Source organism: Solea senegalensis, linkage group LG19, assembly GCF_019176455.1.
Source record: "Solea senegalensis isolate Sse05_10M linkage group LG19, IFAPA_SoseM_1, whole genome shotgun sequence".
NCBI classification, from domain to species: Eukaryota; Metazoa; Chordata; class Actinopteri; order Pleuronectiformes; family Soleidae; genus Solea; species Solea senegalensis.
Genome location: NC_058038.1, coordinates 9,109,442 through 9,134,523, shown reverse-complemented (window position 1 = coordinate 9,134,523; position 25,082 = coordinate 9,109,442). Strand labels below are relative to the sequence as shown.

The window sequence follows — 25,082 nt, the reverse complement described above, 5'->3', positions numbered from 1 at the left end:
CCTGTTAATGTTTTGGTCCAAAAAAAAGACCCGTGAGAGAATATCTCTTTAAACAGGGACTCTGGTTTTTATAGCCTTAGGGGCCCCAGAGCCTGCAAAACGCCAGACCTGCTCATGTTTATATGATGTTGCTGTTGTTGTTACCCTTCCTCAGTGTAATCAGTGTATTCCCGAAACAGAGTTGGAAACACTTCTACTCTGAGAAGTATATTAAAACTTACAGAGAGGATGGCAGCTACAGCTATGAGACATCCCTCCTCTATTACTGAAACTGCATTTGTAATTTGTTTCATTACTCAGTTCATTATTACTGTAACTCACAGCTGTATAATGTTACACACTGGGGAATGTACTGTTGAACTTACAGGTCCCGCAGGCTTTCATTCAGAATCACAAACATTTAGTAAAACTACACTGAAACCCCTTGTCGATGCTTAATTGTAGCGATGCAATAAAAAAACCTGGCTCCTACCGGCTCTTAAGTGAGACTTTTCATTGTTGTGTTGTGGGAATTAAGACAATATATTGATTTTGCTTTTTGTTGGGTTACATGTCTTCTGTCAGTTTTGAAGTTCCAACATCCAAGTTTACCCCATCATTGTGAACATCTACATTTGTCAACAGTGTCACAGTTGAACTTGATAAATACAGGAAATAAATGTAAATTTATACAATGAGTGAGGGGTTACAGTTATGTTAAAATGTTTAACTCGTTCAATAGGCACAGTTCAGAGACAAAACCAAAAAAACTACTTAAAAGGGGTTTCATGGGTGCTGGTTGTTTTTTGCTCTGCTTCTCTTTTTAAAGATTTGCTTCTTATTTAAAGATTTTTCCATTATTTTAGCCACCAATAAAATATGGTTTGTTGGAAACAGGAAACCCCCTGCAATTATCATTATCTCTGTCTTTAAGGGATGCCAATCTGATGTGGGAAAACCAGCAACCCCCTGCATGAGACTATTTGTACTGGCTTCCGCACCCACAGACAGTGCTAATGCCAATTAGCACGTGCTAAACACTGATGCTGGATCAAAAAGACAAGGAGACTAGGCCTGGATCCCGTCTCATAACACCTACTAATAAGCCAATCAGTTAGAAAAGGCAACAGTCATCCGCTTAACAAACGTATCCTGAGCTGTTTCTCCAAAAGCAATCCCCTTTTTTTCCTCAGGATGTAGTGTGTGTAGCTTTTTGTTGGGTGGAAGAATGGAAAGAGGAACTGGGAAAAAACACAAAAAAAGCAAAATAGGCTTTTCCAAAGCCTCATTAGAATGCAATGGCTATCCTAGACAAGACACAGTGCCATGGATCGTTTGAGGGAGGATTTGTCGGTGGTTTGGCTTGTTAGCACATTATTATCCCCATACACACAGAAAACGGCCAACAAAGAAAAACAAAAAGTGAAATCCTGAATAGGAAAGAGTCGGGGAGAGAATCATGAATGAATAACAAGATCATGACTGAACCAGAGACTAAAAAGCCTCTCAGGTTTATGTGTGTACAGATCAAGTGAGAATACAGTTTTCATCTCTTTCATTTACTGTAAATGTATTTTGAGCACTAAAGGAAAGTAGACCACTCTTTGTTGTACAGAGGTCACATCTCACTGCAGCAGCGTTGGCTGTTTAAAGTTTATTCTCTTCTTGCAGTCGCTCAGTGCAGCTTCCACACACCAGTGCACCGTACTATGGCTGAGTAAAACTGGGTTACAGGGAGATAAACATATAGAGTTATGTGCTGTGTGTTAATAGGGCTGTGTATCAAATGTAAATTGTTTACATTACTACAGTTTAAACTGGATAATGCTGGTGGTAGTCTTATTTTAAATAATCCCTCATACAGACCAAAGTCAACACTACGCTGACATAACACCTAGCAAAAGCTTGCTGGTGTGCATCACAAGTTATCCCTTTTGCTTGATACAGAGTAGACTCATTTCATAAGATGATACGGTATAAAATGCATCCAAAAAAACGTACTTCCTTTTGTCTCTCTGAATGCACGGTGCTGCGAGAACTAAATATAGCAAATTGCTTCATAATGGATCGATGAAGTGTCAGTGAATAAAGTGTCAGGTATGATCTACTGAGTTAATTTTACAAACCTTTTAGATTTTATCTGGCTTGCAAGACGACTTGGCAATATCTGTCCAAGAAACCTCTCCCCTCCTGAAATACTTAATGGGTTCCCAGAGTCAAATATAGATAAGGAGGAATGGTAAGAGTAGTAAAAGCAAATATAGATCAAACAGATGCAGTGACATGTCCTCCTTATATTTTATACGTCATACGATATGTACCATACTAAGGTAGAAAACTTTGTCATGCATCTGTCAATAATGAATCCCTTTTGACTCATACTGATACTGTGTGCTTGTGTTTTACTCCTTCATATTCATGTTAATGTAGTGCTTCACGATCATCGTCTCTCCATAATGCATTGATGTCAGCTTTGGCTTCCCCTATCTGCTCTTGGCAGCAGGTGTTTCTGCTGTGATTTATTGTTTTTGATGTTTTTCTCAAGCTCAGAACTTTGTCTTTGCTCTGAGGGAAATGCTTGTGCACCAGTGATAAACTACAACACGTGTCCACAAAACCGTCCACAGTACCTTGATTTATGATACGAAGAATATGACGACGTAAGGGAGGAATGTACTCAAAAGCCAGAAAACCTCATGTTTGCGTGTTGCAGATTTAAACGTGGGTCATTTTTACCCCCTGATCTTATAATTCAGTAATAATAACAAAGTGACTTTGAGGCTCACCGATCTGTTCCTGCGTGTGTGAGCGAGAGGGCTGAGACTGGACTTCAGCCTGGGCCTGCTGCTGCTGCTGCTCCTGCAGACTCTGACTGTCCACCGAGATACCGCTGTCGCTGTGCAGCTTCTCTCCTTCCGGCGTCACCATCTGGTTATTTGTAGCCGCACGGTTGTTAGCTGCCTGCTTGTTCTGCTTGCAGTTATTCCACCTGTGGAGAAATGGCGTGTCAGCGGATATGATACAGTTACAGTTCAGGATCCCACCTGATTTTTACTTATATTTGACTTCACAGTAGTTTCGACCAATAACAATTCATATATTTATATGAATATTTAAATGTAGCAGGCATGTGGTATAACATAAAATAATTATCGCTAGACAAACAATGCTTTCAGGAAGCTAGGATTTAATTTGGTTTTTCATCTCTCATGTAATCCTAATCCAGCAAAAGTGTAAGGGATGGATCCATCTGTGTTAGTCTGCTCAAGAAAATCAAGGCATGTCCTGCCTATAATAGCTGAACTTCTAAAACGTTATTATCAGCCACCAGCACTCACTAATTTAGTTTTGTTCTAGTCTTATCCTGCTTTTTATTGATCTGGAGAGTTTACAATTGTTTGCCAAACACATTAGTTCAAATCCTAAAAGCCAAAGCAAAGTCTGCATCCTCGACAGATGTTGAACTGGGGACATTATAAACTCCTCGTTGTTTTTGGTAATTACTACAAATTTCAGTGGGAAATCTGCCACTATAATATTTCCAAATGCACTTGAGATTAATCCATTATTATATCCTAGAATAGAACACCATAAAGATGTGCCGAGAAAGGTACAGAATGGTCCAACTATTCTCTGTTGCTTTTCTCCCAGAGATGAATGACTCATGAATCAATGATTAAAATATCCATAAAGTATTGAGTGAGACAGTCAACACCTCTGAATGTCGGCTTGTAAAATATTGGCTGTAGAAGAAGTTAACACAATTTGCAGTCTGTTTATACATGACATACAGTAAGTGCATGAGGAGTATCAGCCAGATGTGTGTGTGTGTGTGTGTGGTGGCTGATAAATCTGGCACTCACATTCCCCCTGGCCGGCACTTTTCAAACAATCAATGCCTTTAATGAGCTTGTTTACGTGCTTTCAAATGTGTTTTAGCTCATACTTGTAACCTTCTGTCTGAGTGCTCGCATGTGTCGTAGCGTGTCCTCATTAATGTGTTTGTGTGTCACGTCTGTGACGCTTGATGTTGTGTGACCCATTTTTCTGTTGTTTCTCTTTTTTTTTACAAAAACAATCATTGTATTGTACGAGACACTGTCCAAAAATGGGTCAAGACCTCCTCAACGTTAACTGTGGCAGCCTTGAATATTTCCCCAGCCACCTTACCTGCCATTTTTTAGCCTGAGGCTATATCTGTCACTCATCCACCAGACCACCACTGTGTCCTAGATCAAATTGTGAGCGAGGAGTGAAACCCAATTATAATAATGTCTTGAGCCACAGAATAGCTTTTCATCCCAGTCTTTCCCCTCAACTGACCTCTTAAAAACGATATAAGCCACCAGGCCCACCACCACGGCAGCCAGAATGGAGGAGTAGATCGGGATGAGGTTTACGTTGAAGCCAGGGCCGAGGAAGCGGGGAGAGCCAGCACTTGATGTGGTTGTCTCTCCACCTGGCAATGGGCTGTCAGAGCCATCTGGCGGGAAGTAATAAGCAAACGATGGTGCAAAGGGGCCCATATCAGACGTGGGGATCACATCTGTGGGGAGGTTGGGATCTGTAAGGAAGAAGATAAGAGTATTTAAGAAAAAGGAATTAAACATAATTTAACAAAAAACATAAATGTATACATCCACATTGTTTCACATATTAACCTGTTTAATTTGCCAACCTCACAGTCATAATGAAGTGAAAATGTAGTCATTAGGCTTCATATTCTGACCACTTTTTGTATTTATACCACATGTCAATCCTTCCAGTAAGATTAATACTGACAGAGTCACACCACTAGCCTGCATGGCTAAAAAGAAACCCTGTCATGACAAGACACTTCCATACTGTTTCTCCTCTCAGAGCTCGTTTAAAGGGGTGTAGCGCCCAGATCCTCAACCAGATGTCTAATACTGCTCACATGCAGCAGCTGTTTCTGATAGACAGATGGGTTCTGGGCTGTGTTGCTCCATACAAAAAGAAACAGAATGTTCCTCTATGGAGGGGGGGGGGGCGGAATATCTGTCAACCACCAACGCACCCCACACCACGCTGGAGTCCTGCGTGCCTGATCTCCTCACACCAAATCTAATCTAGTTGATTTCTGCACGTTGCATGACATTAAGGTCATGCGGGATCATGTAGAACAAAGTGCGGGGCCATAAAGAGGTCATCATTTTTGATTGTAGCCTTTGCTGAGGCCAGAGAAGCAGGGAAGGTCTGTACTACTGGGTGGGTCTGGTTTCTATCACAGCTAAACACGGAAAGACAAGTCATTTTCATAAATTGTCCTGTTTCCTCTTTCTGTGTGAGCTCCATTAAGGAGTCAGTGTAGTTCACCATGTTGGAGCAGAAACATGCTCACTTTCATGGGCATGACTTTACCCATCAAATGTATATGCCTCTGTTTTGAAATGTGCAGTGTGGTAATTCTTTGTAATAGTCCCTCCCTCGGGGAGGTTTGGAACAGTGAGCAGAGGAGAGGGGCCTGTCCGGCCAAAACCAAAACTTCTCTGAGCCCAGCAGCCTGGTGGGAATGGAGAATGTGCAGCCTGTTTTAGATCTGAGCCTGAAATTCCCAGTAGAACCTTAGGCTGCTCCTCATTAGCTCCATACTGGTGCTCACAGGATTAACCCCGTGGAGACCCCAGAGGCTTCTCTCAAGGCCAAAGACTGGGACTTTCAATCCCGAGTAGTTTCACTGCTACCCTTCTTGACAACTCTTCTGTTTTAGTTGTGTAAAAAGGTATCATGGATAAACCCTGTAGAGTGATGGTGTCAAATGTCTGGTTACATATTTAAAGCTAATTCAGGTAATGTCTGCAGTGACTAGTAGGTAGATATTTAAAATACGCATGATAATTCATAGTATATTCGGTGGGGAAACAAACTGTAAACACATTTAACAAATTATGGAATGGCCAAAGATAGTGTCAGCCAAATAATATAAAAATAATTTTATTCATATTATCTTACTTGTATCTAGATATTGCCCCTCTTGTTTGTCTGAGGTGTAATGTATTTCTGTATCTACCATAGTTCATCTGTGATAAATGTATTTTAATTTGTGGTGCTCACAGCAGTGAAAAAGCACATATTAATAATTCAATAGCATTTACAAAAGCAATGTCCTAGTTACTGTGAATAGTCCACACATCACAATGTCAACAGTTTCCACTGGACCCACTTCAGGCCAAAGAAAAAGTCCCTATAAAAACTGTTGGCACAGTGTTCTGGGGATTATAAGAGTGATGAGGACATTGTTAGGAGGAAGATGTGTCGGCTGAGTTATGAGTAATTTTCATTGCTTTTAGCATCATGAAATCCACTCACCTCTACACTGGTGTAAATTTCACAGACAGTTAAACCGCTTTAGTCAACTCAAAAACCACTCCCCATGCTACAAACGCTGCATTGATGACCAGAACCAGCATTGTCCCGAAATTCTCTGCATTTTTTCTGGGGAAGAACATTTGATTTAGTAATTGGCGTGACCACTGATGTGGTCAGATGAGAATCTAGCAGAAAAAAGGGGGCATTCACTGAACCATCACAGCGAAAGTCTGTCTACTCAGATATTCTCTTTTCACTGACATGGCAGATAGTCGGGTTTCTCCGCATTGATTTGTTGCATAATTCACACACATTTACTCCCTTTAACAGTCCGACGGGACCTTGACGGGCAACTTATGTGGACGTATTTAAAAAAACTTCTGCTGGTCATTAAGAGCCTGCGTAGGCCTGTCTGTCTGCAGAGCGATGACGGGGCATTCCTGCCCCCCATGGGGAAAGATTGGTTTACTGAAATGAAAGAAAATATCTTTCACAGACAGAAAAACACAGCACATGTGTGTACCATATTTAGAAACACAGAAATGATACAGAGGCCTATTTAAAGCAGCACTATTGATTTGGAGCTGTCTAAAAGGAGGTAGAATTTAAAAGGCTGGAACATGGGTGTATGTATTACATGCATTTCTTGACCTTTCCTGGGACGTAGTCAGGTTTCCTCAGCTCCACCATACATCACCCAGCTAATGCACAGCTGGCTAACAGTATTAGCTATGCAACATGAGCTTGCAAATGGAATAAATAGTGAATGGAACGCGAGGTAAGGTGTGCACTTGGACTGGTCTGTATCTTAAATCTTAGAGCCCGATCAGACTTGGTTATCACTGCTGTGAGTGCCTTTCCTCCATGCAGATATCAATCACACCACTGAACTTGGTGAAAATAGTGTCTGTCACTCAACACCGAGCAGCTAAAGCTGAAGCACAGTGTTCTGCAACTTTATTGAAACTCCCCCTCTTTTTTCTCCGCTTCTCTGGGCTGATGTTGAAACCACAGCTGACTTTAGACAAAAGGCCGCATACCTCAGCTGGAGCAGAGTGGGAGCTTCAAGGCAGCGGTGGAGCTTTAACAATTTCATTTTGGCTTCGGTGGGTTTAAAACACTCATGAAACAAAATAAAACTAGCCCAGGCTTTTATGAGCATGGGGCTGTGTGGCTGTGTGGGCAGGGAGATGTGTTTATTAGCGGGGTGTAGACGAGTGGGTCAGAGGAAAAAATTCAATTTTTACGAGCCATTGAGGTCTTTATGGTGAAGTTAACCCAGGGGTCCTGTGAGGAGGTTGATGTCTTGCTGCTGCCAGTTCAGGGTGGAGATGAGCAACTATCAGGCTCAGCACATGCACAATGACCTCTTTATCAGCTGCCAAACACTCTCCCCTCTGTCTCTGCTCAGCCTCTATCTCAATCTTCCTTAGTGTTGTCGCCTGACGCGCACACATCCATCACATGCATTCACACCACACACACCACAAATGATATGAGCACTCTGTCTTCTACTAGAGAGGGTTAATAGGGAGAGTGCCGGGGCAGACAGAGAGCCAGAGTGTTAGGGGAGATTCAGAGGGGGGTGCAGACGAACAGAAGAGCTGCTGTAAAGTACGCTGATTAGAAGGAGTAGTTATACTGCAGTGGTGAAGGCACTGAATGCATACTGGCCACCTTCCACCACTTTGGTAGCCCAGCCACTCAGGGGCCACCGTGGGAAGAGATACAGAGTGTGTGGGGGACTGATGAACAAAGTAATAAAGAGAAAAGAAGTCTTCCTTTATCTGTTTCTTTAATCTTTCCCTCTCTTATGCTCGAGGAGAAACACTTGAACAGGCGCTCGATCGAGGCAGAGCAGAGGACTGAACAGAATCAACATGGACAGAGCCCTCAATGAAATACGCAAGAGGTGTTTTCAATTTCAGATCAAAGAGGCTCACACATGTGCAGTGTCCATAGTTTAATGAAAAAGTTAAAATGCACTTGGGAGGGAAGAGTGTGTATGGCCATGTTAGTGTGTGTGTATCTGCATGTCCTTGTATTAGCTCTCTGTTTAGGACATTTTCTGGCATAAACACTGACTTTATCAGAACCAGTCGTCCTCATGGGCATTAAAACCTGGTCCTAATGAGGCAAAATCTAATTTTTACGTTTCGGGCTAAGATTTGAATTGTGGTCAGGTTAAGGTTAGGGTTAAGCATAAGCCGGTTATGGTTTAAGTTAGGGATGATGCTTTGGTAAGGTTGCATCCAAGTGAATGCATCCAAGTGAATGGAGTCCTTAAAAGGATAGCTGTGCAAACCTGTGTGTGTGTGTGTGTGTGTGTGTGTGTGTGTGTGTGTGTGTGTGTGTGTGTGTGTGTGTGTGTGTGTGTGTGTGTGTGTGTGTGTGTGTGTGTGTGTGATGCACATAGAGGTCACTCAGCGAAACCTGAGCATGAGCTGAAGAAATCCCAGCACTCATATCGACCTTTCTCCATAGAATACCAGCACAGCTGCAGCGCTCTCTGTCTGTTCTCATCTCTCTGTCACTGTATTGTGTAATTGACACTTGGTGACAGTTCGATATGAACTTGGGATTTGGGGATTTGAAAATGCCACAATCTTATCTCTTTTCCACATGTAGGAAAGAGAAAACGACAGCAGGAGATATATACACGTTAAAAATAATGTTTTTTCCTCACATGAATAAATACTTAAAACAGGATGAGAACGTCAGTGGGATAGCTTCCTGTTTGCTGTAGAAAACATATCTGTGCATGGAAAAAAAAAATGGAAACATCATCACCACCACATGTGAAATTACCCACGGAACCACTGGTGCGGTATGAAATGGTTCCTCTTTCAAATAGATGTCGCCCCAAGGTCACTTATCATGCCATCTCCGCTCTCCACCGTTGCTGCTGCTAAGTGTGCCATTGCTCAGGATGAGGCAGGTCAAAGTTGAGAGCAGCAGCATGGGTGGGCGCTACATGGGCAGCAAAAGGTTGTATTGTGTCCCCACTGTGCATCAGATATTTAGAAATCATACTGTGCACAGTTAAGCCGATATACTGGGAAATCTTTTATAGCTGTCAGTCAAATCACTTTAGCCTTAAGCACCTTCCTCCACGCTTGTTGAGAAACAGCAGAAGTCTTGACTGGATTGCATTACTGTACAGTGTAATTCATGTGTAGATATGCCTTCAATCTGTGGCCTGATGAAAAAGTAAAAGGCGGAGTTGGCCAGAAGCGAGGAAAAAAAATAATTCCTGTCCTCCCACCATGCAAAATTTGGTATGCGCTCTGAATGTTCTACTAAGCTCACATACAACTTTAAATTAGTAGTCCTTTACTCCCTGAGTATTGAATGGATTATTTTTTCTTTTCTTTTTTATTATTAAAGCAGAGACGTGGACATTGCGAAGTAAACATGTCTTCATGTTGGAGAGAACATGCAGATTGTGGTTTTAATTTGAATAATCTTTCTGATGTTGTTATCATTTGAATGACTTTGAAGCCGTACTTGCAGATGATAGACATACTGTACTTTTAACCATAGTCCCCTTCTTAGATTACTACAGTGTTCCCAGTCCTGGTCTTCGTGGACTCATGAGGAACATCTAAAACGTGAAGGACAGGGGTCCATGAGGATCAGAATGAGGAAACCATGGATTACCAAGTTAGAACACTAAGACAAAAGGCTGATTCATATTGTTGGATCATTAGTTCAGGCTTAAGAATTGCACAAATTAACAAAAATATGTAGTAGTAATGGTTGAAAATCTGCACCAGATTTAATGGGAATTCACTTTATTCCAAAATGCAAGTGTCAAACCACGGCAAGAAAAGTCCCTGTTTGGGAGAGTCGTCCTCTGAGGACCATGAATGTTTGTACCAGTTAAAAGGATTAGTCAAATTGTCTCTTAGTGTAGACCTAAAATGGTGGATCCACCACCACCACCACCACACAGACTAGAAACTTTCCCTGTTGTACATCAATCTGGCAGATTTCTTGCTAAATTTGACCTGATGACTCACAACATAAATGCAGTGCAGATCTAAGAGGAGGCCACATTTTAATGGTCTTTTTGTGCACGCATTTAATGTGGTCATGATTTATTCATCATAAAAAACTAAATTTAACACCTTTAATGGTGTTTGGTGCTTGGGAAAGGACAGGTAGTAAGTCATTGTCTAGGTTATACGCTCTGCCTCTTCTGCTCTTATCTTTGCTTGGTCCATTTTCTCTGCTCCCTGTCAAACTAAATGTAGTTTATTAAAAGAGGAATTTACAACCACCATGTGGTGCTAGCACTTCCACTGTACGACACTGATGGAGTTTTTCTACGGTTCATTAACTCAATTCCAAATAGCCCAGAGTCTGAAGCCATGAAATTCCTGAAATATCGACCCAAAATACAAATATTACAGCTGTAATCCCAGTGTTTGTATTAAAAGCCATCATTGAATCATTCATATGAAAATGTTAATGCACACAAGAGATCAATACAAGGCCCTGCATTAGCAAATGCTCCAGCTATTAAGAGCTTTCTTTTAAGCATTTAATCAAACCACAGCTAAAGTGCCTCTTTGGTCAACATCTGCATAAAAAATCCAGATATAGAAGAGCAGCAACCAAACACTAGAACCACAAATCTCTCCTAAAATCAGAGTTCATCATGGGGTGTTTTGGGAGTATAGAAGTTGTCCGGCTTTACTTTGCCTTCCTCACTTATCTGATATTGCTTTAGGGATAGATTTTTTTAGCAGAAGAATAATGAAAGCAAACACATCTAAAACATCATACCTACCGGATTCACGCTGCATAACCCCCTCATGTGGTTGATTTCATGCCTCATTCAACAGACAGTTTACAACTTCCTTGGATGGGAAAATAGCTTGACTTTGCCACTGTTGCCCTCTGCCTTGTGGGAGAGCTGATTATTCAATGTCTTTGTGTTGACACTGCAGTAGTCTTTGACCTTTTAATGCTAAAGCTTTCAACTTGCTGTTATTTGAAAATCTCACCAGGGCTAACCTCTGACCTTGCTGTTCCCACATGCACACACACACACACGCACACACACACAAGGGTCACCCTAAGAATGGTGGTTGTCTATCCTCTTGTTTACATGTGTTTAGTGTTTACTGTTTTTACCATTAGTAGGCGCAGGGGCACCATCAGGGGGGCTCGGAGTAAAACTATCATACTGCACATACAGTTCATCCATGTCTCCTACATTTGTAAGACGTACCAAAACTTAAAGAAGACTTACTGTGACAGACAGAGTCACTGATCGGTGTGCACTTCGCCAGCTCTATCTCGATTTCCTCCTCACAGATGGCACAAGGCAGGCAGGGTTCGAGGGAGCTTTCCCGGTCAGAGAAGGTGTTGTCGATACACTCCTCGCATATCGTGTCATGATCATGGTCACAGTGACTGTACACGCCCTCTCCCACTGGACACAATGTACAGGGCTCGCAGCGGCCAAACATGGAATTGAAGAAGAAGTTGTAGTTGCAGACGCACACGGCATCGTTAGAGTCTGTGCAGGGCGTCTCCAGCCGCATCAGGCCGGTACACTCTGTGCATGGCTTGCACTTCTCCTTGTGACTGTAGTTCTCTGAAAAAGTCTCACCTGCAGATGACAAGACAGGACAAAAGAGACAGGAAAGGGACGGGGGAGGAAAAGAGTGGAGGAGGAGGGGAGATGGAGCATGGAATTGAGGAGAAAAATGGGGAAAACAGTTAGTCCAATGACATTAATCATGTTAACTGCACATCCGTTGGAAAGGGGGACACATTGATCCACTGGGCTCTTAGTGATTTGTGCTTGAGGACAAGAAAGGTGCTCTTGTTGAGGACTGAGTCAAAAGCCTACTGTGCTCATTATGATATTGATCTCAATGTGTTTGTGCTCTGCTGAGTAAACTGCTTTGATTTCAATCATGCACGGAGTGGAGTGCAAATACATCCACATGCTTACAGTGAAGTGAAGTTATCAAGTAATTACTTTGGCTATTTGAAGAAATGTTTACCGAAACTTAATTCACATTGTTTAATCAAACGTATCTCAACCCAATACAGCAAGTAAAGCTGTCTTTTAACCATTAATTATGATTAATGCGCAACTACTATTGAAATGAAACTAATATATTGTATTTTGTCCTCAGATTTACTGTCATCAAAGCTCAAACCATTCATATAACAGACAAATAAGCACTGTAGAATTCTACGAACAATGTTTGGAACAAGTTACCTTTGCTAAGCCACTGATATTTGGACATAAACAAAGAGAGCATTAACTATAGGTTATATTTGTATATATATATGTAGCTTTTTGTTCTCAGATAGCAATCTTTCTGATCACTCAATTTCAGTGTGTAACAGATGGACCCACTGACTTTGTCATAATACCACAGTTCTAATGAGGCTAACAAGTATATATCCTTTGTGTGTATGACATTTTTGCTTACGCTTCACAGGCTTTGAAGCAGAAGATTTTGAAGTCCTGCCAAAAATCCCTTTTTTGAAAATCAATAAAAAATCCGACCACAGCTGCACTGTGGTGATCTGAAGACAGGGATGAAGTAAAAGCCATGCTGACTAATTGCTTGCTGCTTTTCAATTACTTCAAACACTTAAGATTTGCTCTTCAGGAACATTTGCATTAGGAGGACTGTGGAGAAGATGTTGTTTGAGTGATGACCTCAAATTAGCTTAGTCGTATGCTAAGAGTACCTAGAGGCACAAAGTAATCTATTAATATTGCATGTTCATATCAAATTATTTTTAGACATAATTGGAAGCCTGCAGATTTATGCATACAGTGAGAGAGGTGTGTCCTTTATGTGTGTTTTAGTGGTGAAATGACAGCTTCATTTTTCCTGCTTAACATAAGGAGAGTCACCTTGCAAAAAGATGCAGTTTGGACAGAAACAGCTAACCCCAAGCAAGAATTGAGGGTTGTGCAGCCTGCTGAGTGCTGCCAGAGCACTCCACAATGTGTATCATTTAAATCCCAGAAAACATTAGAAGGTTCAGCTGGAAGTAGTATCCGTTCAACCAACATGAACGTTTCTAAACATATGATTATGAGGCAAGAATGCATGCTAAAACAGCTTTGTAAACTGTTTTAATTAACTCCAGAGTCTATGTCAATCTTTCTTTTTAATATGCAGCAAGTTAACACTAGTTAAAAAATCTGCTGTGTGGTTAAATGCTTAAATGTATTATTGTCTAAAGCACTGGAGCTGGGTGTAACTGTAAATATGTGGGACATCTGCACAATTCTGGATTAGCAGAAGCCTCTCAGTTTGTGTGTGTGTGTTCTCAACTTCTGAGATGGCATTCTGTTGAGCAACAGCATATTGTCAATGTGAAAAGCCCTGCGGCAATATCCCAGCACTTGCTTTTGCACTGTAAGCAGCACTGGCAGGTATAAACACGGGCACCGACTGAAGCTCTGAACACCTTGTAAACACCGACACAGCTAGGAAGCCAACGATGAAGTCTGTCACGTTATACAGACAAACCGAGATGAGTAGACTCAGGTAATGTTACGGAGACAGGGAGGAGGCTGGCTCTGCAGGAGGGGGCTGCTTTGATTTTTTGTTTCGAATGGAACATCGAGACTGTTTGACACGGCACAATCAGAAACAGCCTTTGTGGGTGGTCTGGTGCTCAAAACCGGAGCGTAAAAAAAAAACATGATGTTGTAATCAAAGTGCTAAGGAAGTGCTGATGTATGACTGGAAGGGGAAGAGTCAGGGGGAACGCAACAGTAGGGGACAAACGTGAGGTCACTTTCCTACTCAGGTACACGCACGTACCATCAGATTCATGTTTATTTTGCATTGCTGATCGATTTTGTTTCATTTTCTCTTTCTTTCACTTGCTGCTCTTATAAGTGACAAATGTCTGTAGGTGTCTGGTGGCTGATTTGATAGAGCAGAGTGACACTGGCTGAATGACCCAGACCTAGACAAACAGCAGACCTCTGAGGTAAATGGGTATTTGAATTTTCCAGCTTGGGGCCTTTGTTTTCTTTGCACTCAGGCTCAACCAGTAAAGCTTTCCTCCTCATTCATTTCAATTATCCTACAGCACACAGGCTTCCTTGCTAATTTTAACTTGCATGCATGAGCCCATTTGCAGTCTTTGTGTGTAAACACATCTGAATGTGACCATATGCACTTAGTGTTGAGCTGGCACAGTATAAAAGTGTGTGGTTTGTGCATGTGTATCTAATTTATGTATCATCTGGGGGCCACAAGGAGAAAGTAAAAGGCCATCAAGACTCAGGTGGAGTGTTTTCTTTAATAAAATATGATCTTATTTCTAATTGCCCCCAGTTGAGCTATGATGAGTGCAGCTCAGCATGGAGAGTTTTCATGCTGGCCAATGGAAACAGTCATTGGTAAAGAGGGGTGTGGCACCACGGGGGGGTGGGGGGGTTGTCTCGGCGCTCGTGATGCACTTAAAAATGTGTCACTTCACCCCCATGAAGACCCTCCTTTCAAACACTGATGCGTTTCAGGCCCATTAGTGTCATCAATAATGTAGCTCTGGATGGCCATGAAACTGCCTGATAAACCTCTCAATCAGCAGTTTAGCTGTAAGCTTTTAGGGACGCTCGCCATTTCTGCCACTCCACTGCATGTCAAAAACCACATCTCAGGCCGGGGCTCTTGGCTGTCTGTGGATAAATGATCACCATATCTTCCGGTTTTTTTTTGAAAGATCTGTATTTAATTATACCCATGCTTCGTTGCTCCACTTAATTTGCCTGCAGATTTGAAACAGGTGTTTCAGGATATTACCAAATATATTATTAGTAGGCCACAGGAGGCTGTAATTTAACCATCAACATTTACTGCTGCACCCTGTTCCACTAAACTTAGAGCAGAGACTGTGCTTCTGTGGCAAAGACGCTCACAGGTCGTCTGTGCAGGTAGATTATTCTGACTAACAGTTGTCTTTTATTGTTAGGTGACCTGGCTGTAGTAATAATGATGAGGGGTGTCAGGTGAAGTAGGAAATAGAGCAAGAGGTCAATCTGTTCCTTTCCCATATGAATTTTATAGTCAGCTTAATTTTCCCCAAACATGACCACATGTTTTTTATCGTAACCGTGACAAGAAAGGTCCTCTGACCTTAAGGATGTAGGATTTTTTTTCAGTGAGCCAACAAACATTTCCAAAACAAAGCCAATCAATTTACTGTACCGTGTCCAAAGCACAACATGTAAACCAGCATCATCCTGCTTTCCTCCACTAAATTATTTTCATATGATACTCACACATTTTATCCAGCAAAATATGAGCTTTTAAATACTTAATACTATTGCCAGAAAAAAGGCACATTTTGTGGTACAAATAAACTTCCATCACCACCAAACCTCAGTTTTTAAATTGCATTTAGCGGCACACATATAAACTACAGACTTTCATGTTCAGTGTGATGATGATGGTTATAATGTCCAACCTCCAGTCTCATTTATCTTAAGACATCATACAGTTGTTTACCTTATTTCAGGAATCTAACAACAACAACAATGAAATTGAAAGTGCAGGAATAATAATGTTATGTTCCTGCAGAATGTTCCCCCTCTCTGTCATATCTGGTGGGAGGACACGTGAGCTATATCTCCTGACATGTTGTTTGGGGAAGGAGCTTCCTCTGCAACGACATAGACCGAGTACCTGCCAGAAGGTTTTAAAAAATCTCCATTTCCTCTTTCTTCGTCCTTCATCATCCAAAGTTGGAAGCATTTTAGACACTCTGCTTCAGCCTTCAGCAGCTGAGGCTGTGATTCCACTTTCCTACTTTACTTCCTCCTTTAAATCCCCAGTGAGCCCTGTTCCCGTCGGCCAGCAGGTCTAATCTTTAACGCTACATTGACTAGTGAGGTTCTGCCTTTTTTCTCTCAGATCCTCAGACATTTTGCAGGGCCATTTTTTTTTTCTTTTTGAATGGTTTGAGGCCAGTCCAGTTTTCTTGTCTCCCATGACAGCAGAGAAAAGTGGAGGAGACTAATAAATATTTCAGCACTGCTGACTCTGGCACTCATCCCAAGCCAGTGTTGGGGGGAGGGGGATTACACCGACAGGAAGTAGGTAATTCGGGGGGGTGGTGGTAAATAAAGATTCAACCGTATTTACCATGAAACAGGAAATGGACGTGTTGAATTTTACTCTTCAATTATTCATTTCTGCACTTAAGAAAATGTATTCATAGCTTTGGGGTTTTTTTCAGGTAATGTCAGTGGTTCTGCACGAAACGTCCACACATATATATATATATATATATATATATATATCCTTATTTTAGTGTGTGCTCCTGTACGCCCCAGTAAATTAACAGTTGATTTTATGTGCTGAAACAAAAACAATACTGAAACCAATGAAAATGCACCTGCACTGAAAACCTCTGGGGTATTCGAGCCCAGTTGTTTAGTGGTGAATATTGTTTTTGCTGGCCTGATACAAACAGGTGATAAAATAAAGGAAAACCAAAAATGTGCACTGCATGGCTCAATAAAGTGCCATTCTCCGTGGTATGCAGAAATATACTGCACAAGCTCTGTTGATTCTGGTTTCTTTTATCACTATAAAACAAAATGAAGAGATCTAAGCAGGCGCTTCGATCACAGACAGCTCAGCTGACTGGTGTTTCTGTGGGAAAGCTGACTAAAACGACATCTGCATTGAGATCTATGACGTCTGTAAATAAAGTTGTAAATGTGTTGGTCGACAGCACACATTTAATGACTGTGATGCTTGCTCATTATAGTGTTATATGTAAGCAAAAACAGAACTGTACCTCAGGTGATTGAATGTCAGCGTAGGACACGATCAGACTGTGTTTGCAAGAACGCTCCATCCACAGTTACACAAAGGGATGATATTATATCAGTGTTACAGTCCATAAACCTCACATTTCATATGCGAGGGCCTGGAAAAATGGAAAAACCACAGAAACTGGTCTACAGATGTGGGGGGAAAAAAATCGTGTCGTCAGACGAGTCATCAATCAACTTAATGTTGACAAGTAAGAGAGTGCATGTGTGACATGTAGAGAACAGTGGAGGCCTCACTGCTGGACACCGTGCAGTGTGCAGATCTGACGGCTCGCTTGTGCTGTGGACATTTTGCATGGATTGGGAGGAAAGAATCACTGCGAATCGATGCAGAGTTTTCTGAATGATAGGATGATTCATTTCTATATTGATGGGAGTGGTGACTTCCTCTGTACCCAATTATGGAACACAAGGGGTCACTGGATGGTTTGAAATGATGTTTGGGGGCCTATGAAGTCATGACATCTTAGCCATAGAGTGTATGGCAAAGATGTCGTCTTCTGTTGTGAAGCCTTGAGATTTGCATTTTGAGCCGGAATTTCACAGGCAACCAGACATCTATTGGACAATATTAGCTGTCAGTCAAACTGGTTTCCATTCATATGTGCCATGCTTTATCGTCTAGTCTAGTGGCTAACATTGTTGCCCAGTTGAACTGAGGGCCTTCCTGTGTGGAGTCTATATATTCTCCCCGTGTGTAGGTCCTCTCTGGGTGCTCCAGCTTCTTCTCTCAGTCCAAAAACACATTCAATTAGTTTAATTGGACATTCTAGGTGTGAATGTGAAGTGTAACTGGTAGTTTGTCTCTGTATGTTTGTCCTGCAATGGACAGGCAATATTATCTAGATACACATTATCTATGTATCTAATATATCCATTTTAACCTATGAGGCAGTTTTGACAAAAATGTTCGACATTTTCTCTGAACCACCATCACATCTCCAAACACAAAACAAGGGAAAACCATCTGGCAGAACTATGTTCCCTCCCTCCAGTTGAGCTCAAGAGACAAAACAATCAATAACAATGTGCATCGAATCTGTCTTACCAACACTTTATGTGTTGATCTTTACTTTTTTGTCACCCGTCCGTACAGTGGATGTTCACTAATAGAGACATAATAAGCTTTTCAATATTTTTAATTAGCTGGATCAGAGGAGCAAAGATGCTTTGATGTAACAGTATGCATGATGAATGAGCAGATTATGCCCTTTGGTGCTTGGTTCTCTAATATATTTTATCCGCTAATACAGACGATGAGTCATACCAATAGAGGTGGGGGTTTTGCTGCAAGTACATGATGGAGAAAAAGAGGAGACACGACAAAGGCTGGGGGGGATTTGCTGGTGTGGAGGAATGGGACATGAGTGAGTGAACAAAAGAAAAAGAAAACTCCTCACAGTTACATTACTAAAGGGCCAACCCACATTATATGAAAATGGGGCAGCAGTTTACCATCTGCCATCATTGCCTGCCACTATTTAAAGCCGGAAAAGAAAATAGAATATGACGTGCAAGACAAATTCTTCATGACGTCAAAGCAAAGACAAAGTCCAGACATTAGTGAAGCTACACCGTGTTCCTCTACACACACTCGGCGCCGACGCAGCTAATTGCCTGCTCCAGTCTATCATTTGCGTTGTTGGATGATGACTATTAATTACTGCACTCAGTTGCTTTTCACTGGTGAGACTGTTTTTTGGTTGTTTTTTTTACACTGCTGTCTACTTTATTTCCTTTTTTTCCTCTCAGTGTCAATTGTCAGTTTCTCTGCTCTACCTTTTCAATCACTGATTATGGATTGGTATGACTGAGCCAGTTCTTGTGAAAGGAGCAGTCCTTTTTTTTCCCTGGCTCCAATTTTCACGCTCTATATGTAGCAAATTGGCTCCATACACCTCTACCGATTGCAATAGGTCTTGAATTTCTTGAGGTGAAGAATAAAATCTTCAGGCCAAGATGACAAAAGCCAGACTTAACAGTCTCAACATAACATAACATAACACAGAGTTACAAATCTGTTGTGCAAAGAAGTTCATAAGTTTAAGGATAATTACAGACTTATTTTCTTTTATATTTTAAGTACATTCCTGTCAGTTCATCCAGAATCTGACACTGTCCCTCATGTCAAAGTCAAATTGATATTAATGTTCTCTGCATTGCACAAGCGATGGTTGTAGTGTTCAAATACAGCCACCATGTGCCAGTGTATACTGTACATGTGTGCAAACCATCAGTGTCCCATTAAAGTGCATGCTTGAAAAAGGCTCAAACCAAAGTTCTGTTCCGTCAGAAAAACCACAAGCTGACACAGCAAGCACATGCATTTGAAAGGTAAGAAAATGCAGCACCACTGAGGCAGGTGAGATAAATTTGTCTTGCTGTAGTTCATCAGCTCCCCCTGAGCTATGTGGTGACGCCTGTGACCTATACTTTGACGTTTACGTTGCACTCTGACAAAGTTACAGGCCAACATCTTAAAGGGCAAAGAGGGCTGCTGCAGGGATGTGATGCAGAACGACTGAATCGGGGAGAACACATCTGTTTGTAGTGCCAGCTTTTCTTTCTCCTTATACTTCACTATGATGTTTTGACGTTGGCATCTCTGCGAGCTCTGCTGCATAGAAGCAAGGGCTAATGGTTCACAGCCTGAACGGAGCTGTAAGCCAACACATTTGGTTGCCCACTTACAAGCATCAAACATGTGGTTTTCTGCCTTGGATTTCGGGGTCTCTTGATAAAATGAAAAGCAGACACTTGATACACTTTATGACCAAACTGGACAATGGAAGTCTATTTTGGCTGTGATGGTGATTATGTTTGGAGTACACAGTCGTGCAGAGCCCAGAGACTGAATGTATAGTATATATAAGTCCTAAGTGAATACTACTGGTGAGGACATAAAGTGTTGCAGCTGCACAACATATAATGTGTCTACATCTATTTGTGTAGCTTGTATATTGTTATTTGTCTGATGAATTACAGATTATTTCACCCAAAAGAACTGAAATGCAAAACATATTTGAACCGAACTTGGGCCAATTTAATTGGAACCACCCAGAGGCAAACACGACTATGACTATGTGACACTAGGACACTTGCTGCTTATTCAATATTATTTTCTTCCTCGTGGAGGTCAAAAATCAATTTTTGTCATATGCTATTATTGAATTTATACACAGTTTTAATAATCTTTCTATTGATTAGGATTGGACAATCTATAAGATTTTGGTCCCCAGAAATATTTGGTGTTTATCCCCAAGAAATGAAATTCACTTTGATTGCATTTGATTGCCACATCATTTTCATCATTCATCAACGATTTGCAGTTACTTCTTCATCACTTCTTCGCAGGCCCTTAAATTCATGTTGCCCTCTTTCTCTGTGTCTATTCCTCTTCTGTCACTGTCAATAAAGAAGTGGCCAGAAATATACATATGCATATAAATGTATCTATTATGCAATACTTATAGGGTCTGTGGTTTATGTTTTTTGAGAGTGTGTTTTTCACCTGGAAAGCCAAGCATCTGTTCCTATTAATGGAAAATAACTACATACATTAAGCATTTATCAAATTATCATAAGTCTGATGTCATTGTATCATACATCAAGAATAACATTTCTCTTGGACCAACTACATTATTTAGCCCCCATAAAATCGCTTTGTTGTAACTTGTAACTAACCCCATATGGTGCATGTGTTTTTCTTTGATTTGACAAGAACTGACAAGTGCGTCACAGTCTTAATATCAACTCTTTTGAGATTGAACAGTCCAGTGAGCATGCATAACTAAGATGCAAAACTCATTTCCACTCACTGTCCAAACACTGGGCGCAGACCGTCTGAGTCGCTCCACATTTCCTCACCACGCCCTCTCCGGGTGGACACTCCATGCAGCACTCTCCATTATTTGTGTACTGGCCCGATTCACAGGGGAGAAGCACAGCCCGCTCCGTCTTAGACGCCAACACCGACGCCACCTGGCACACGGGGACAGCAGCACATTACATTAGAGAGTCACATACGCAGCACACACTCACACAGAGCTGACAAAATGCTTCACACAAGGACAAGAAAACAATTTGATGAAAATTACTACCATGTGTTTAAATTATTCTTTGAATCCAAATGGAAAGGAAAGGAAAGCATCTTTATTGTCACTGGTATTGCACAACGATCATAAATCATGTCTACACCTATGGCCTATTAGACTCACTTTGAGCAAGGCAGTCAAATAAGTGGCTCTAATAGTTCCCCTTAAGGCACATCAGCTCTAATAGTAAACTTACAACATCCTCCAGTCCAGGCAGGAACCATAAGATCATGTGTGCACAACATTATACACATGTCTGACCTAATTAATGTCTGAGCACTAATGGTAGAAATAAAGCATTCTCTTGCACCTACTGTATATCCAAACCTTAACCATGACATACATGATTAAATCCTAAAGATTGACTTTGATATTTAATCGTAATAGAAAAAACGACTCAACTTCACCTGTCAAAAATTCCCAGCTTTCTGAAAATGCCCTAAAGCTATTCAGTGTTAATGTTTTAGCTAAATGGGTGATTGAGTTCCCTAAATGTATGTAACATATCATGAGGTTATTTGTCTCAAAGTGTGTGTACCATGGCCCACTGGTGGGCATTGGAGGTACTGCAGTCTCAATTTCAATCTTGAGATTATGATTATTTATGGCAACAAGTAACTGGTTATGGTGTAAAAATATTTTGAATTCAATCTGTTTACTGTGCTGTATATTGTGTCTTCGGTGACGTCAAACCTCAGAGGTTTGCAGAGCTCTGTGTGAGAGGGATTGCCAGAAACCTTCCCTCTCAACTGGATGAAGTTAAGTTTGCACTGTGTCCAAATGTGTGTATGCTCATGTCATTATAAATACCTGACAGCTATGGCACTGTAACTATACTAACACTAATGCAGTAAGCATTACATTGTCCCTGACATAATTAATTACATGTTTTATTTGGCTCATTTAATTTTCAATTTCCTGCATGTACAATTATGCTGTCTAATATGTCTAATCTTCTCTCCTCTCTCTCTCTCTCTCTCTCCTTCTCTCCCTCTCTCCTTCCTCTCATGTTTTTTCACTGTATGACTCTGATATAAATGTCACTCAGCTTTCTGGCCAGAGAACTGAGAGGCTCCATGAATCCGAGGCTCACTGGAGTGTGCACAACAATGCCAAATAAAAGGAATTCCTATCCAGACGTTTTTCCCAACAAAGAAAATTGTTATACTGAATCTCTTTCATCTCCAGTGGCTTTTGTTATGTAACGAGCAAATGCTCATTTCCACTTAATTCACATTTGCTGAGACATCAATTCAAACATCTCTGTCATTCTCTCTCTCTCTCTCTCTCGCTCTCTCTCTCTCTGTTTTCCCTGCTTTCATTCAAAACCAGATGTACTGAGCAGACACCAGAGCTCGCTCAGCCTCTCTCACTATTTCGTCCTTTCTGTCATTCCAAGTTTTTTCTCCTGAAGTGTGTTTGTCCTCCTTGTCACAGTTACAACATCCAACATTTTCCTCACAAACCTATTGTGTTACATGGTTATGTCTCAATTTTGCCTGCATGTTTTGGATGAAACCTAAATTTACAAATGTGTGTGTGTGTGTGTGTGTGTGTGTGCGTGTGTGTGTCACCTCCCACATCAATGTCTAATTCTGTGTTCACCATCAACAGGAAACAAACTCCTAATTGCACTGTGATATTGTTACTCGTCCCAATTTCATGGTCAATTTGAGAATGTAATATCTGAATTGAATTCTGCCAAAGTGCACCCTTTCAACCAGCTGTCATAACACACACAGACAGACAGACAGACAGACAGACAGACAGAGAGACAGAGAGAGAGAGAGAGAGTCCCCTCACAAGCACTTGGTGACTGAAGTGCGCAGCTCATTTGCACCAGCTGCTGAGACCAGAGCAGGACGCAGGCTGAGGATTCATCATCACAACTGTCCACAATCACCGCACAAGCCTTATGTTTTATGTCAAACACTGCCAAACACTTTGTAGTTGCCTATTAGCTGGAGAAAAGGAAAATAAAACCATACTTTCTTAGTTTAACCTGCATCATCGTTATCTCTTCTTCAATATATTTAAAAAAAAAACAAAAAAAAAAACACTGAAAGTAGAAAATATCATATCTCTTAAATGCATATCACTGTGAAGCAAATGTTTTATAGTAATCCAAGCTGCACTGTGTAACTTTTCCTCCCTGGATTAAGAAAAAGAAAAAGAAAAGAGGGAGATGTGAATGAGTGAGGGCATGTGTACGTGCAGAACAGGAGAGGAAATAATATAAGCTAATAAACAAATCACTTAGTGTTTATCAACACGCAGCACCTGCGTGTTTAGCAGGGGAAAACAGTCCATTAAGGGCGCATTAGAGGGAAAAACACCAAGCAACAATTTCACAGCATCACATCCTCCATCACGACTAAAGTCTCTGCAGGTTCATTCTATCAGATTATATACATTTTTACTCAAATCCCTTTAAGAAATGGAAACTTGGATAAAATATTTATATATATAAAAGATAATATCACAAAGTGTGTGCATGTCTGTAAAAACTCGCCTAATAACATCATATTAAAGGAATATCACAGTAAATGCAGTGATTACAGTAAAGAGAACTCACCAAAGCGCACAAAGTCACCAGCGATAAGGTAGTAGTCATCCTGCGCCGCCTGCTTGAGTCACATAAAACAGATCATGTGCAGAGAAGGCAGCGCTATATGGAGGAGAGGGAGGGGGAGGAGGGGGAGCAGGAGGAGGAGGAGGAGAGCCGCTCAGCAGGAGTGCTCATTTTAATCCCAGCTGCAGATTTTTATCAATGAGTCCGCGCCATCACGCGTCAAGTCCGGGACTTCTACACTGAAGTCAGAGGCGACAGTGAGCGCAGCAGCAGCAGCAGCAGCAGCAGCAGCACCGCAGAGAAGGAGAAGGAGACAGGGGGAGAGGAGGATGTAGAGGAGACTGTCCTGTCCGGATTGCTGCTCAGCTGCAAGTGCACTGCGGAGGAGGGAGAGAGGAGGAGAAGGGGCACGTCCACTCCCTCCAGTTTATTGCCCCTGATACTCCTGCAGCAAGACTATACACCACAACCACCCCCACCCACCCTCACCCTCACCCCTCGTCTCTCTCCCTGTCTGTCTCTCTGTCTCTCTCACACACACAGGTTTGCGCAGCTATCCTTCTTAGGACACTGCACTGACTTATTCATTTGGACATCCTAACCAAAGTGTTATCTCTAACCTTAACCTTAACCAGCCCATTCCTAACCATAACCTTAACCTAATCAGTATTTCAAATTGTTGCCCTAAACTTAAACCAGTGCCTTAGAAATGAGGTTCTGCCTCATTGGGACCAGGTTTTGGTCCCTATGAGGACAACTAATTATGAAAAGATCAGTTTTTATGCCAAAAATTTGGTTCTAGTGAGGTAACAAATACAAGTAGACATGCACACGTCTGTGCAGCATTAGTGGTGAGGACACTCATAGACATAATGAATTCCCTAGCCCCTTATCCTAACCTTAACCATTCATCCATCCATCCATGCATCCATCTTCTACCACTTTATCCTCCACATGAGGGTCACAGGGGGTGCTGTGCCAATTTCAGCTGACATGGGGTGATAGGCGGGGTACACCCTGGACAGTTCACCAGTCCATCACAGGGCCACATAGAGACAAACATCCATTCACTATCACATTCACACCTGTGGTCAATTTGCCTAATCCCTAACCTTAACCATAACAACTAAATGCCTAACCCTAACCCTTACTCTTAACCCAAGTCTTAACACTCAAAAACCTCTTTTAAGCATTGACAGAATGTGAGGACCAGACAAAATGTCAAAATGTTCCCAAAATGTCCTCATATATATGTTATTTC

The 25,082-nt window shown here is 41.5% G+C and overlaps 2 protein-coding genes across 3 annotated transcripts in view; one reads left to right on the top strand and one right to left on the bottom strand.

The window, feature by feature from the left end:
• The window catches only part of ngfra (nerve growth factor receptor a (TNFR superfamily, member 16)), a 28,521-nt gene extending 4,370 nt beyond the window's left edge, over positions 1-24,151 (bottom strand). Inside the window, exons 1-5 of the mRNA XM_044050481.1 lie at positions 23,825-24,151; positions 20,974-21,136; positions 11,570-11,932; positions 4,303-4,543; positions 2,766-2,968 (exon numbers count right to left, since the gene is read on the bottom strand). Of these exons, the coding sequence (XP_043906416.1) occupies positions 2,766-2,968; positions 4,303-4,543; positions 11,570-11,932; positions 20,974-21,136; positions 23,825-23,863 (1,009 nt within the window). The 5' untranslated portion in view covers positions 23,864-24,151. The remainder of the gene's footprint in view (positions 1-2,765; positions 2,969-4,302; positions 4,544-11,569; positions 11,933-20,973; positions 21,137-23,824) is intronic.
• Positions 1-25,082, top strand: part of gjc1 (gap junction protein gamma 1) — a 797,916-nt gene that overhangs the window by 498,013 nt on the left and 274,821 nt on the right. The gene's annotated exons all lie outside the window — the stretch shown is intronic.